The sequence below is a fragment of the Coturnix japonica genome, chromosome 5 (genome assembly GCF_054131305.1).
Source record: "Coturnix japonica strain WE chromosome 5, WE-NBRP24, whole genome shotgun sequence".
Taxonomy (NCBI): Eukaryota; Metazoa; Chordata; class Aves; order Galliformes; family Phasianidae; genus Coturnix; species Coturnix japonica.
Genome location: NC_140667.1, coordinates 48,455,807 through 48,471,024, shown reverse-complemented (window position 1 = coordinate 48,471,024; position 15,218 = coordinate 48,455,807). Strand labels below are relative to the sequence as shown.

Below are 15,218 nucleotides of genomic sequence, written 5' to 3'. Positions count from 1 at the left end.
TAAATAAAAACCTCTTTTACTTTTGATCCAAGTGTAAAAACTTTGCTGCTTCTGCTCCAAAGAAACCTACTGAAAACCAGAGTTGCTACAGGTAGAAATGTCTATTCAGGACTAAAGACCAAGAGGTACGTGATAGGGTTTTGGTCCTGCTCAAGTCTGCAGAGAGAGAAATGGGATGTCAGTGTCACATCCCTGCTCCCCAGTGGCAGTGGAAAGCCATAGGTGACCAACTCTACCTCTCAGCAACCAACACCAAGCACTTCACCCTCTACCTATCAAAAAAGATTCAAGGATATTTCACAACCATTTGAAAATCCACAAGCAGTTTCTGAAAACAGAAAGGTGACAAACCTGATGAAGAATGAAGCTGCAGCCGAGGCACCTGCTGAGACCCCAGATGGAGCCACCAAGCTCTGGGAAGCTGCTGAGCCACCAGGTCCTGTGGGGTCGGAATTGTTCTGCCCTGAGCTGACCTGAACGCTGGGACCATCCCAGACACTTTCTGGTGCTGTTTCTGCCTGGAAAAGAAATAAAAGGAAATATATAGGTTAGTACTCTTTGCTGAATGGCCATGATGGGGAACAGTTATTTCCAAAGAGTGTGAGGATGAACACGAAGATGAGCTGAGAAGCAATACAACAGGACAAGTGTACCACAAAAGGTCCTGCAACAGAGAAGGTAAAAGCCATGACCGCAGCAGACAAGCAGAAAAACACAGAGACCTTTTGTGATGGGTAATGCACAGTTAAATGGTATGACAGGCATGAAGAAATGGAAAATGATAAGCAGAACCCTTTTGTTTTACGGTGTTATTTGGGAGCTGGCAGAACTGTTTATCTGGTTCAGTTATAACTGTCAGAAATTATTTCTCAGTGGCACATCATCTACAAGACCGATCTGTTTAAGAGGAACTAACTAAAGAGTCACATTCGTAACAGGTTTCCACAAGAATAACTCCAGTAACTAAACAAAACCAAACGAATTGATTTTGTAAGATGTGTATACAGCCCTGCTTTTCTGCATTACCCATCTTAACTGCACAAGTATGTGGCAGTTTTGTCTCCAATACACTCGCAGTTCCAGCAGAAGAACAAGAGGAGCCACATCTTCTTCAGCATAACACATCCACAACATCACAGACTGAGTTTGGAGGGAGGTGGTTGTTTTGGAATTCTAACAAAGTGACAGACATTGGTATTGTTAAACTGTGCCATGTCCATACATCCTCCCGAGGCAATTAACTCTTTGAGAGCCAAGTTCAATTAAATCCCGCAGTCAAACTCTCATTGACAGTGCTGGGAAGGACTCCTTTTAGGAAGAACCCGCTCTCTGTCTAGGAGTACTGAAGATTTAATTAAAGACGACACCACAATAAATATTTGTCAAAAGAGGTAATTGCTTCACATATGATAATATATGATATTTCTGACATCTGAAATGCTACTTCGACATTTCCAACTAATTAGCTAAAATAAATTCCAGAAAAAGGAGACAGTCTTGTAATGAAGCACAAATGCAATTAAATACTTCCTGGGATGCCACCAAATTTTAAATTTTGTGCTGCCATAGATCGTGTTTTACAACTAAAGACACATTAATATGGTAATAGGGCTCTCCCAGCTACATACAGACAATAAACTTTCTCATGCACTTGAAAAAAGAGAGTTGCTCTCGTAAGAAGTGAGGCAACCCTGTTGTTAGGTATCAAGCACAGGAAAACTGCCAACCTCGCAGCGCTTGGCTGAGTGTCTGGAGGTTCATTTGGACTCATTCCCATAGGTTCTGTCTGTTGAATTCCGAGTTCCCAGAAAAGTCAACAAGAAGGAAGTGCATTCAGCTCTTCAGAACGTCTGCACTTCAAAGGCTTATGCTGTTATCATAACAGGAGAAGTGACAAATGCTTCACCTTACGATGCTGCAACAAAAAACTCCTTTTATAGACCAGACTTCAGAGATCTGAGGCTGAGACAGAGGAATATTCAAACAAACAAGGTAATCCTAGTGAAGTTACTTGTACTGAGAGCCTAACTTGAAGATTTAAATAACCTTTCACAAAAATCCTTCACTTGGTAACACACATGTCCCAGAAGATTATATTTCTTAGCAATGCAGGAGACCAAGCACTGCTGGAGATCAAGAATGACACAAAAAAGTGGTACACTAGCAATACGCACACACACATAGAAAATGAAGCCTGTCTACAACAGCCATGAGCTACTGACACTGAACCATCACACACGGACAGTGAGATGACTGGAAAATAATGAAATCTTCTCACGCAGTTACCTGCTTGAAACTAAATGATGGGGTAAAGAGGATTATGGGGTGGTGGATAAAGCAGGTACCTGAGTATGAACAAATTGAAAGGGAAAGTGTGTGGTCTTGACCTAAGCGAGCCATGAAAAATATGAGATACCCAGAGAAAAATATACAGACTAGGAAAGATCCAAATGTTCTGTCTTCTGAGTTACTGGAATTGATGCAAAATGCTGCCAATTAAAAGAGCTTCTCGGATACGTAATCACTGGATACGTAAGAGAATAACCAAAAGAAGACCACATGACACAACATCACAGAAACAATCAAATGCCAATGAGGAAAAGGTGGATTCGGGATCTTTGACCTAAGCTGCTGCATCAGCTGTAACACCAAGCTGCCCTGTGTGGTGACTGGTTCATAGCACCACATTTCACCCTAAGCTTCACCTAATTAAGCAATCTGAGTGATGAAAGTAGAGTTACACAGCAAAGTGATGAAGCAAGGTGGAGCAAGACTGGTTTCTAGAGAGAAGGGATGAGAAACTCCAGAGCTGGTACACTGAGGGACTGGCATGCTCAGAGGCCAGCACAAGAGAGAAGGAAACCCCACCAGCTGCCACTCCTTAGCATTAGTGTTTGAATATTCCCTTATGTTCTGCCAGGAAGACAGCCGCAGTGCTCCGTCATGTGCACTGTCTCAGATTAAAAAGCTGAAGAAGCTGAATTCCCAAAACTTATACATATTTTTCCATTCACTTTTAACAGGACAAGATTAGACAGCGGGATTTTAAAACAAAGAAATCACATTTAAGCAAACTATTGAAAAAAAAGAATACTGAAGAAGCAACGTGATTCTAACCTTTAATGTATGCATAACCTAAAGCTGAAGATAAAAACTGTATTTATCAGAAAACTTTGGGGGATTTTATAGGAAAGTATGCCAGATTTATAAGAACTCACTGGAATCTGTTAACCAGATCAGGTTTTGCTTCTTTGTAAGCACTCATCTTCTGACAGGTCAATTCCCATCAAAGCAATTCACATTTAACAAAAACATGAGCAACAGATAACACATGTGCTTTCTTCATCACTTATTCATTTCTATGAGAACTTAAAAGCCTAAGTTTCTAAAAGAGACCAATGACTGTGGACATATCAGGCACCTCAACTCAAAACACCCAGGCCTAAACTCATTTTTCAGATAGCAGATGGTTTATACTTTTCAAACACCCATTTCCTAGCCAACATATCTAAGCTGGATCACAGACTTCATAGAACAGCCCAGGAAGCCTAATTGCCATTCCCAGAATTATTACACACTTTTAAAAACTCAAACTGCAATTTCTGGGTAAATCTGACAGTACTTTTCCTCAGCTCTTTGCATGAAATTTACATTGAATGAGGACAGTGAGAAGCCATTAACTCTTGTAAAGGAGAGAAAGTGAAATAATTCAAGCAAGATAAGTTCATTAGAAGCCTAGTGCTGAAGACAAACCATACCTTTTTCATTAAGCTTTCAATTACTCAATTAGCATTCTTAAACATTGCAGGAAGACTGATGTTAATTCTTACCAAGAAGCTGTGGAAAAAAAGCCAAACCAGCTCTTCCAAGTTTAGGATTAATTTCAAGGATTTTTTGCACTGTATGAAGAGAATGCATTTTCCAGCACAATCAATTTCAGCTCTCCAAGATACAGCTACATCTCAGCTGATGAGGAGAAAAGGGTCAGTCTTCCTACAGGCACATCCAGTATCTCTAGCTAAAATAACATTTCAGCACAGATCAGGAACACACATGAGCTTCCCAAAAGGAAGATGGCTACATTGTCAAACAGTGATGGCCATGTTCTCCTTCTGCCCTTTTTCACCTCTGCACACCACATGTACGCACTGTCCGCGTGTTTGGTGGATATTGGGGGACCCTCAAAGGAAAGAGAAGATGGATCATGGGGAAGAAATGAAGACAAGACTACTAGAGGACAACAGCAAACCAAGGAGGACTTCAAAGCTTTAGGAGAAACAGCTCCATGGGTACACATTCCTCCTTGTAGTCACACACTAAGACTGTTACCAGTTCAAGAAAAGCCAGTTCAGGTATGAGGAAACATTTCAGGTCCAAGTCATTTGCCCTGAGGCAGGAAAACTAAGTAGAGATTGTGGGACTCTGTTACACACTCCTGATTCAGACTGAGTCGCCTACAGATGCTGAAGGGTACAACTAAGATAAGTGGGCTTTGTTTTTAAATTAAGCATGGGAATTACCTCATGCCTCACCCTCATCTCAGTCTGTTCTCTTTTGAGGACTACATACGGAAAGCATTTCTCTAAAGGAACAGGAGCAACTCTGCAATGTTCTCATAAATCACTCATGACCAAGTGCAGAAATCACAAACTTGTCACTATAAAGCGTTGCTGAATATTTTAAATGTCACAGGCCTCCATCCAGAGATTAATGTGTTGGGTTTGGCTTTTTGTTTTGGTTGGGTTTTTTGGTGTGTTTTTGTTGTTGTTGTTTTAATTTTCTAAGAAAAATCTGGAGATGATAAAAACCATTAACTCTCTGCAAAACTGCCAGTCCCCAAAGGAAGGATTTCCAAAACTGCTCTATAGTGCTGCTTCCCTTTCTTTACTTTCTCTCTGAAGCCATACATGAACTGGTGGCAGTAAGAGCATAGCAAAGGCAAGGGCTGAAAACATCACACCAGGTGTTCTGCAGGTCTGAGTGCATCAGTGATGAAAGGGTTTTGGTTTGGGGTCCCAGTGCCCATCCTGAGGAATTTGGAACAGCGCTGGATGTGCTGCAGCATTTTGGATGACAGAGTCCACACGTACAACCAAGGTTGACAGGGCCACAACAACAACTGTAGCACAGGTTGCTCTCAGTCCAAGTTCCTGAAAGCTCAGGGTGAGGACAGAGACAGCGGTGACCTGACATCCTCAGGCTGCAGAGACGTGCTGGGTATAGCAAGGGCATCCCCTGTCCCATCCCCAGTTCCCAGCACACAGGTTCCCTGCTGTGACCAGATGGCAGGAAACATCTGTCTATGTTTAAACAAGTCAGACTTGTCTAAAATCACACTATAGAAAAGCTGGACATAGATTAAATTTCCAGGTACAGCATGCTGTCAAGTCATTACCATCTAAAGGACAATTACAGCCCTAGCAAGCTCTTAACAAGTTTGAGGTACATAGCCAAAAGCTAAGCTGAATTTTTTTCAATTTACTGAGTATTTTTATTCTCTGGACATTGACCTTTGTCCACAGATCAAAAAAAGCCAAGCTAGGTGCTGCTACTTTATCTCTGCAACTTGTGCAAAACATGAGCCTGTTGACAGGCAAGAAGCAAACATGGGAATATGAAAATCTGCATAGAGAAAAATGGATCAATCCCTGGACAGCACTATGAAGGTAAAAGAAACACAGAAGACTAAAGGGAATGTAAAAGAAAGTAATCAGATTCAACATCTAAACGTGAGCATTAAGGACAGACTCATGGAAGTGGGAAGGAAGAAAAATTACAGAAACATCACCCCATATCTGGTAGATACCTGTGCAATCAAAACCCAATATATTATCTGGCCAAAAACTGGTCCCATAGTGAATGCATTCAGCAGGACTTCACTAGTAAACTGCAGTTGAAGCTCTAGCAACATCAATCCTGATGCTGCACTGGGACTGTTCTTTTCCTCCCATCAAGCTGTTTTTACCCCTTTCTGACTTGCAGGCCAAAAGGCAGAATTTAAGTAGTTGCTTTAACTTGCTATTCTCCACTTTTAGACTACAACATCACAGCAAATTGAACTGTAAAAATTGTTTGATCTAATCATTTTTGCAGTCTATTAAGGCTCTTGTTTGTATGACAAAACAATAATCCCCCCAAATGTTTTATACCAAAGTTCTATGACCCACTAACTGGAAGAAACATGACATAAATCTCCACCTGGGTAATGCTTACACTTTAAACCCTCCTTCCCCCCAAGCATATCCCTCCCATGTGAAATGTCTCCCTCTCAAGTTGACTAGTATGATGTAAAGTTAACCATGCAGTATATACCACTTGAAATGAAACATACTCCAAAGAAACTTCATACTCCCTTTTGATAATGTTTCTGTTGGGGCTCATTATAAAATAACTAGGGTAGTTTACAACCACAATACACTGCTGTAGTAGTAGTTCCATAACCTGCAGCTGCAAAGTGATAACAAGAATGCCTAAACCTGTACATTCAGACTTTTATGAGCATTGTGTGTGTTCAGGGTGAATCAAACACAGAGCGAAATATCCCTTCCCTGAAATAGGTTTTCAGCTACAAGAGTTGCTAATGCCTGACTTATTGTTTTATCTTTAAAGATGAGGCAGAAGGGAAAATCAAAGAAAAGTAGAATTAAATAGAAATAGGAAGGCCTGTCAGACAGGAAAACACTGTAGGAAATCCAAAGGCAACCTCAGGGCTCTTACTTTTTGGTTTAATATCTGAATTGCTATCACAGGCTGAGGATTTGTGTCTTCACTATCAAAAATCATGCACAGAGTATATTTCATGGACTGTCCTCACTCTTCAAATGATGCATGGGCATGGAAAACCAATGTGCTTCCAGTGCTGATATCTTTTGCAGTAAAGTGATGGAGAAGAAATTCCCCCTATGGCTCCTGATCTCACCTAAACCATGCTCCTCAGTCCCAGAGATTTAGTAAAGTTGTGGACAGATCTTCGGCTGGTGTCCTTGGTCTCTGAAGTGTCCATTCCTTCCTTCAGTCTGCTTGTGTTCCCATGATAGAAAGAGCAAAGCCAATGGTCTGAAAGCACAAAGGTGCCAGGGGGCACCGATGAACCTGCTGCTTCCCTGCTCCCATTCACACCTTTGCAATGACAGCATTCTCTCTCATTCTGACTCAGGTTTCCACAGCCAAACTTCAGTACCCACACAGGTGACTTCACACCTCAGATGCATGGAATGAAGCAGCAAACAATACTCTTTTTTTTCCTCCTTCACAGCTCTCTGATCGCCAAACATACAAATGTTACCCTCCCATTTATACACATAAGCTCACCACTTGGAAAGCTGAGGGGACATGAAAGGGTCAGGAAGGGCACAGACCCTACTGCACATCCGCACTATGAAAGTCAGGACCCTCCATGTATGGTCAGTTTAAAACAGCCAGACCAGAGGAACTGTTTCTCCTACTGCCTCCAGGGAAGCATCAGAAAATGCTGCTTGGAACCATCCCTGCTGACATTGCAATAGTTACAGCTTCTAAAGCCAAAAAAATATTGCTGTTTACTGCTCAGGATGCTTTAATTTGCCACTGTGGTCAAAATTAAAAATGAACTGTTTATTCGAATGGACAAATATATAGTTGAATCCCTGCTTTTTGTCAGAGGCTGATATGAGCAAGCAAAGGAATTCATTAACAAGCTCATAATAATGCAAATTTCTGTTAGCTTAGGATTTGTTTTCCTACTAGAAGACAAATGCTTTTCCATTAGGACTGACTTCCACAGGCCAGATGTGTCTCTAGCAACAAAACACAGGGCACACACAAATCTTTGAAGCAGAACTTGCAGTGCCTTCCTGAGGCTGCAAAAATCACCCAGTGACTTCAGGCAACTCAGCCCAAGTTCCACTGTGTCTTGCTTTTCCCTATTTTGTAAAATGGAATCATCACATTTCCAAGAATTGCATCTCCTTTTTATTACATTATTTTGCAATTATTATGTTGTGACATTTACTGACATACAGTGTCAGCAAATAAAAGACAAAGTGGCCAGCGACTGCCATATCTACTTTCTTTTTCAATCATGCTTGAACTGCTTATATATTACACATAATTTCTTTAAAAGAGAACATCCTTCAGGACTAATTTGCCTGACAGCTACCAAGCGCAAGGCACCCACTGAAGAACGTGTCTCACTTGAAGAGATACAAGCCCCAGTTACATGCAGTGAAAGCTGCATCTTCAGTACACCAAAATCTAGAGTATATGGCCTCATCTCCAGTAAGCTTATTAAGCAGCATTAAGTTTCCAAGGGAGAGTAGTAGTAGGAGTAAGAGACTATGTGATAATTGGTGAAGGACAACAACCTTTCAAATTAGGGAAGGAGATGTGCAGGTGCTGCTGTTTCTACCTTGCAGCTGTTCAGTGCTTACCCTCCCATGCTGAAACTCTGCAACTCAGATGCACAGACAGTCATGATTCTTTTGGTGTCCCAAAGCTCCTCCATGTAGCTAAGCTAAATGCCAGGACAGATTCAAGGAACTCCAGAAGAACTTCCCAAACACGAGTGGGCAAAGAAGGGTAAAGTGAGGTGTGACACACATAACATTAAGACACACCTAAACAGCACATACTAAGTAAATTTGCAGATGATACCAAATTAGGAGGAGCTGTTGACTCCCTCAAGGGTGGAGGGACCCTGCAGAGAGATCTTGACAAACTAGAGAGTTAGGCAGACAGCAATTAGGGGAGCTTAGGGAACATCTGGACGCTGCTTTCAGACATAGGGTTTAGATTTTGGGTAGTCCTATGTGGAACCAAGGGTTGGACTTGATGACCTTTGTGGGTCCTTTCCAACTCCAGATATTCTATGCAGTCTGAACTCAGAACTGGCAGTTACAACTCAGGGAATAAGAGAATCACCAAGGCTGGAAAAGACCTACAACCATCCAGCATTTCAAGATGCAACAGCAGCCAAAACCACCAGATTTTGAGCATCACAAAACAGGGTACTGAGAACAAGGAGGAGTCTGTCCACATACTGAGTGCAGTCCTAGTCCTGCATCTGAAGACAGAGGTAGCAGAGTTAGGGAAATGACAGAAACAAGCAAGCCTTTCTCAGATGATCAAGAGAATGATGCAGCAGTCTTAGGAAGAGAGATAACATAGGCTGGGACTATTGTTTACCGAGATGAAGACTGAGAGGCATCTGACTGAGGGCTACCGAGTCAAAAAGGTAGTGAATATGCTGAACGAAGAATTACGGCGCACCCATCTCTGTGTTATGAGGTACAAGTAATGGTCAATGAAACTGATGGGGTTTAACTTTAAAAGTGATGACAGAGAGTACTTATTTGCACAGGGGTAATGAACTCTTGCAACCTGTTGACATAGGAGGATCTGGAGGCAGAAACTGTCAGCAGGGTCAGGCATTAGATAAATTCTGGGACGTCAGGCATATAAACAGATACTAAAGGAAACAGACAGAGATGTGCCCCGAGACATCCTCAGCTATACATGCTGAGGACTCTGAGCAGACTGCACAAAGCAGCCAGGCTCCATAGCTCTCCCTAAACACCATTAATAGCACCACTGCTAGAGACAACCCTAAGCATGATGTGCCACAGCTCAGACAGAGTAGGATATTTCTAACATTCTCATCACTTACATCTATCCTTTCACTTGTCTTTTTTATCTTAACTAGTAATGGGAGGTTGCACTACTCCCATAGGTCCCCATAAGAACTTCAGAGTCATTCAAAGAGGCTGCTGAGAATGGAGGCACTATCTGCACAGCTAGTCTGCAGACACCAACTAAACTCAGACCATTCCCTAAGCCAATCATCCTAAGGGTACTTTCTCCTATTCATTTTCCACTACCTTCCTTTAACAGCCATAACCACCTTGACCAGCTCTACCACCCTTACTTTTGAGAAGCAGGAGTGGGAAGTTCTGAGTAGCAGATCATTATCTTTGCCCAACATTATCAAAAATGCAGCAACAGGTTCCTTTCAAATGCTTCCTCCAGATTAAATACCAGGAAAGAACAAACTTGTCCAATTTTGAGAGATCACCAGCTGCGCAAACCCAGAGGAATTAACTCATAAGCACTTGGACACCAAAATAAAATAATAGGCCAACTTCACACAATGTCCAACCACAACATCAATTTGTGTAATGATTTATATGGACTCACTTCCCTAAAGTGTTTCATGCCAGAATCTCACAAGTGCTGCTTTAAGACTCAAAACGAACGTCTAATTATTGATCCTTCGTTACACTGGGAAATTACCTCATCGCAGTTTTAAAGTTCTATTTATAAGTCTAATAATCTCATCATTGATTATGGTGACTGTATTCTAATTATAAATCCATTATCTACCCAGCAATGAAATAAAATCAATAATGCACATAAATGGAAAAGAAGGAATTTAAATGCGTACATTAATGTCATTCCAAGTAGCACTATTTTATACATCATCTCTAACAAAACTGTGTCACATCATTAGCAATAATGTGAAAAATCTACTTCAATTAACAAAGCTGATTTGATACTTTGTCCAGCAAAGTGGCAATCCATTCCATTAAACACACACATATGAAATGCTTGAAACATCTATGAACTCTCTATCTATCATAAATTTTTTCCCAAGTGCTCAAACAGAAACATAAGATACATTTTATATTGGTGCTTTTAAAAACTCCTTTCAGAAGCTGCCTGTTATGGTCTTTCACTTGTATCCAGCCATGTAGATCAGCTCCTTTCATGGGGTACAGAGACCTCTGCAAAATACTTGTCCTCCATCTGTCTTAGGCTGACTAAAGTCTGAGCTCATTTGGAATTTATCTGGTTCCTCAGCTTTTCAGCTCTGAAATGATGAAGCATCATTCAGTTGGAGCCCACCCTTAACCAACACAGTGCAGAACAATGGCAGCCTCGTTTAAGCCCTTCTAGATTAGATATATAGTCTTAGTCTATTGGATGGTATTTCTGAGCTCCAGCAAAAAATTAAGAGCCTTTCTTATAAGGTGATTTCTAATGTTGTGAGGAGCAGGACACATGAATTAACAAATCAGATAATAGACATGGTTTAAATGTACTAAGCAAAAGACACTAAAGTAAAATGGGTGAACAGAAAAGGCCAACTCAAAGAAATTAAATCACAGTGGAGAGTATAAAATTTAAACACCTGGAGTAAAAAAACTAGGAGATATTTTTCACTTGAAGTGTAGTTTATAATACATTTTCCAGATTAGAGTCCTATGAACCCTTATTACATTGAAAAAAGGCATTGCATAAACTCAGGATTTTCTCAGAGAGTTTCTCAGAAGTTACAGAATAGAATTTCTTAGAGTTTGAAGGCAGCTGACCTCAGCAACAGGCCTTGAGATGACCTGAGACCCAGTAAAGGTAAATTCCGTGGATTATCATCTGCAAATAATCTCTGAAGTCTGCTTGTTTTAAATCTACCCACTGATTAGTACAGGTGAAGTCTGGGCCAACATTCTTTATTATTGCTTGTTGACTGCAATTGTCAACAAAGGCCAGGATGGATTTGTTTCCCTGTGAGAGCTGTAATAATAACTGCTTAGCCTAGAGGGGCAAAGGATCAAAAGAACTGTGCTTTCAGGTGGTAATCTGAGCCCCAAGAGTGTCTGAGTCCTGAGGACAGTTACTCTGTCCCATGACTATAAAACCAACAATATGGCAGAAGTTTCAAATACACAATATAAAGGGATGCAAACCACACCTTCCCCTACGAAAATGCTTATTTTCATCTTGGAGCCAATACCTCTTTCACCAACTCTCCCTATTTTTCATGAGACACTCTAATATCTGAGCTATACTTTAAAAAGCAAGCTCATTTTCATACTGGGAGCAATCTAAAAATTAAAAAAAAAATAAAATCTTTTTTTAATTTAAAATGGGCATGAAGTCCTTAGCAATCACACAGAACACTGTGCTAACTACCACATTTCTATGCGCTCTGTGTGGGTGCAACACTAGATTTCTAATCCACAGTTTCTAAGCTGATCTGCTACTTGGCTGCTGAGGTAAGATCAACCTTGCAACTCTAGATGTAAGTGAATGTAAGGTATTGCTGATAGTGTCGCCCTCTCACATCACATCTCTCCCTCCACACAGGAACTATAAAATTAGGTTAATATGAAAGAGCACTTCGTAACTTGGATCAGAAAGTTTCTTTTTACTGCTTGGACTTGTTAAGGAGAACAACCAACTCTAGTTTTCTTTGCTATTCTCCTTCCTTGATTTACCTCCTCTGAAGAACAGTAACACCAGCACCTCTAAAACTAAAGAGAAAACATTAAAGTCTCTATGCAGTCCTAGCGCCACTATTAGTCTGAGGTTTGCTATTGCCTTCTGCAGACCCAGGTTGTTATCCATCTCGTCTGAGAAACATCCCAAAGCTCAAAGTCATCCAAATGACTTATAGACAAGATTTATAGTCAAAGCACCATATTTTAATTGTTTTGTTACAAAATATATTTCACACATAGTATTAATAAAAGGTCACCGAGAAAGCTATCAATAAAGATTTTAGAAATCCACTTGGCGTGACATTTATCAATGTAAAAAAGTAGGTGCTGAAAAGTAAATCTTCTCATTCTTCTGTTTTCCACAGTCAGTTTCTATTACATCTTATAAGCAAAGCATAAGTCAGCCTCACTATAAAGAAAGGAAAAGGATTTCAGGAAAGTCAACAGGGGCTGAGCAACCCTCAGATGAATTCATCTGGTTACCATTAGGAATATGTCATCTTCTTTTCCTAAGAACTCCAGGAAAGCTTAAATTTTGGCTAAAATAGCCTTTAGAAATTTTTCAAATTATGAAAATTAACAGAACTCCTTGAACTTATGAAGACATGCACCCATTCTCACCCATACCGGCTTTTGACCCACAGTCAAAGAGCCTCACTCAACCTATACATAAACATAGCTTTGAACATCGGACTATTTATAAATTCACAATTTTATATACCTGTGCCTTAAAGTCTTTTTAAATCATTCACTTCTCCAGCACCTCAGGTTTCCTAGTATGGTAATGGAGTAGGTTTCTTCTTAAATACATTTCTAAAGCAACTTAGATACTAGTAAACAGGCAACAAAGTCACAGTACTTTGCCTTCTAACCAGTCCCATTCGTGAATATTCAAATTAGAAATAAAGTGTGGCAAAGATTTCATTTTGCATAAGATGAAAGAAAAAGCAATTTGCAAAACAAGCTCTATTTCACGGTGATGTTTTTACATTGCATGGCTACATTACCACTTTTATTCAGCACATAATGCTGCATACTAATAACAGTCAATTCAAAGCACGCAGTTGAACCTCTTTTTCCTACAGTAAGCAATATATGCAGGTATTTCTAATTGAGCTACAATGAATTTTTAGTAGTCTTCATTTTCTCCATCTCAGGTAGGATCTTGGTTCTAGGAAAACTAAATTCCCCTTGTTTCTCTGTGTTTAACAGTGTGTTTGGTGCCAATGCTGAGCACTGCTTACATGCTTTTTCATTTGAGTAGTAACCTTGTATTCATTTGTCAGGTTTAGAATTGAAAACATCAATATAAAACTATGTACTAATTACAGCTGTCAGTCGTCCACTGCAAATCAGCTGTCTTACATGGAGTTATGTCAGCTCCCTCCCCTTCACAGTGTTCACTGCCTGGTCAAACTACTTATCACTGCTACTGGTGATTATTTTGTGTAATTTTTCACAACAGGCCACTTGGGTAAAGCCACTGATTACATCTTCACCTCTTGCACTCTCATTGCAATCCTCATCCTCCCCTCCCTGGACCCTCCTCCAGATCCTTAATTATGGCTCCTTTTCAAAGCTCCTGAAGACCACGGTTATTATTTCAGTTCGAGCAGCACTCACACTATGCTTTGAAGACATGCTCCTGTTCAAAAAATTTATAATCTATATAATGGATTTTCACACTTGAACTCCAAACATTTATTAAAAATTTACGATGTACTGCACTTCTGACCCCAAACATTCGGCTCTGAGATGCTTTTGTAACTAAGTGACATTATAAGGCAATACATGCAAGTTCAGGGAGGGAGATGAGAGGAGCAGAAATCAAATCATCCTCTTATCTCTGCAGACAACTGCAGTACCACCACTGTTAAAATTGACCATAATAGAATTATATATATATACACACACAAACACGTATGTGTATGTATGTATGTATGTATGTATATATATATATATATATATATATATATATATATATATATATATATCTACACACACACACACATATATATATGGAACCTAAAGAACAGTCTGTAGATACAAGGTCTCCTAAAGTTTGACAGCGATGTGTTGTTAAGCATTTTCAAGACACCCATCTGGTTTCTACCGGCACCAGCAGAAAGCAACAGACACCTTCAACAGTTGAGGAGAGCAAAGATAGATGTCAAGGATGAGCCAGGACAAGCAACCAACATGAGAAGAATAAAGCACATCTTAGAGGTGCCTGGTACTCTCCCACTGCTATAAAGGAAGGCTCTGTAATTAGCTTGGAATAAACACCTGTCTTTTTGGCAGTTGAAAACAGTTGAGATGAATCCCAGCCTTCATCTGCATCTGTCATCCAGTCTTTAGAAAATGAGTTATGCTCACTTCAAGTGCAGCACTGAGTTATATCACTGAGCTGTAAAGCACTTAGAGAACAGTTTCCTAGCAAGGAGTGTAGCACTGTTTGATGAAATGCCCTCCATTGATGGGGGAGGGAAAACTGAAGGTTCCAAGTGAAGTTCCAAGTGAATCGGGGGTATTTACAGAGTGGTCAAAATAACATCACAAGAGCGTGAAGTCCTCAGGGCAGGAGCTATCTTTTCTTCTGCATTTATGCAGTATCATGAGGGTCCAAGATGCATTCATGTTACACATAATAAATAATTCAATGCTATCCTTTTCACTGCATTCGTTTTCCTTGCTCTAAAATTCCTCTAACCAGACCAGTTCACATCTTACATGGGCTCCATATTTGGAGGTTTGCTCCACAGCTGCAACACTCTTGATTCTGGTGAAACTGAGGATGTAACCCAAACCCGAACTATCCATTCTACAGTTCATTTCAACGACACCTCAGCTAGAACAATATATCCTGCAAGAGCGCTGATATTTAGACTGACACGGGACAAAAAGTTGCCATTTAGAGAGAGATGCAAGTGTCATCAAGAGTCTAGAAATCATTATTAACAAGAA

The 15,218-nt window shown here is 40.3% G+C and overlaps 1 protein-coding gene across 3 annotated transcripts in view; it reads right to left on the bottom strand.

Annotated features, from left to right (window-relative positions):
• KIF26A (kinesin family member 26A) overlaps window positions 1–15,218 on the bottom strand; it is a 94,578-nt gene that overhangs the window by 45,508 nt on the left and 33,852 nt on the right. For all 3 annotated transcript variants that reach the window (XM_085547763.1, XM_085547765.1, XM_085547766.1), the window contains one exon: window positions 352–518. In XM_085547763.1, the coding sequence (XP_085403889.1) occupies window positions 352–518 (167 nt within the window). The remainder of the gene's footprint in view (window positions 1–351; window positions 519–15,218) is intronic.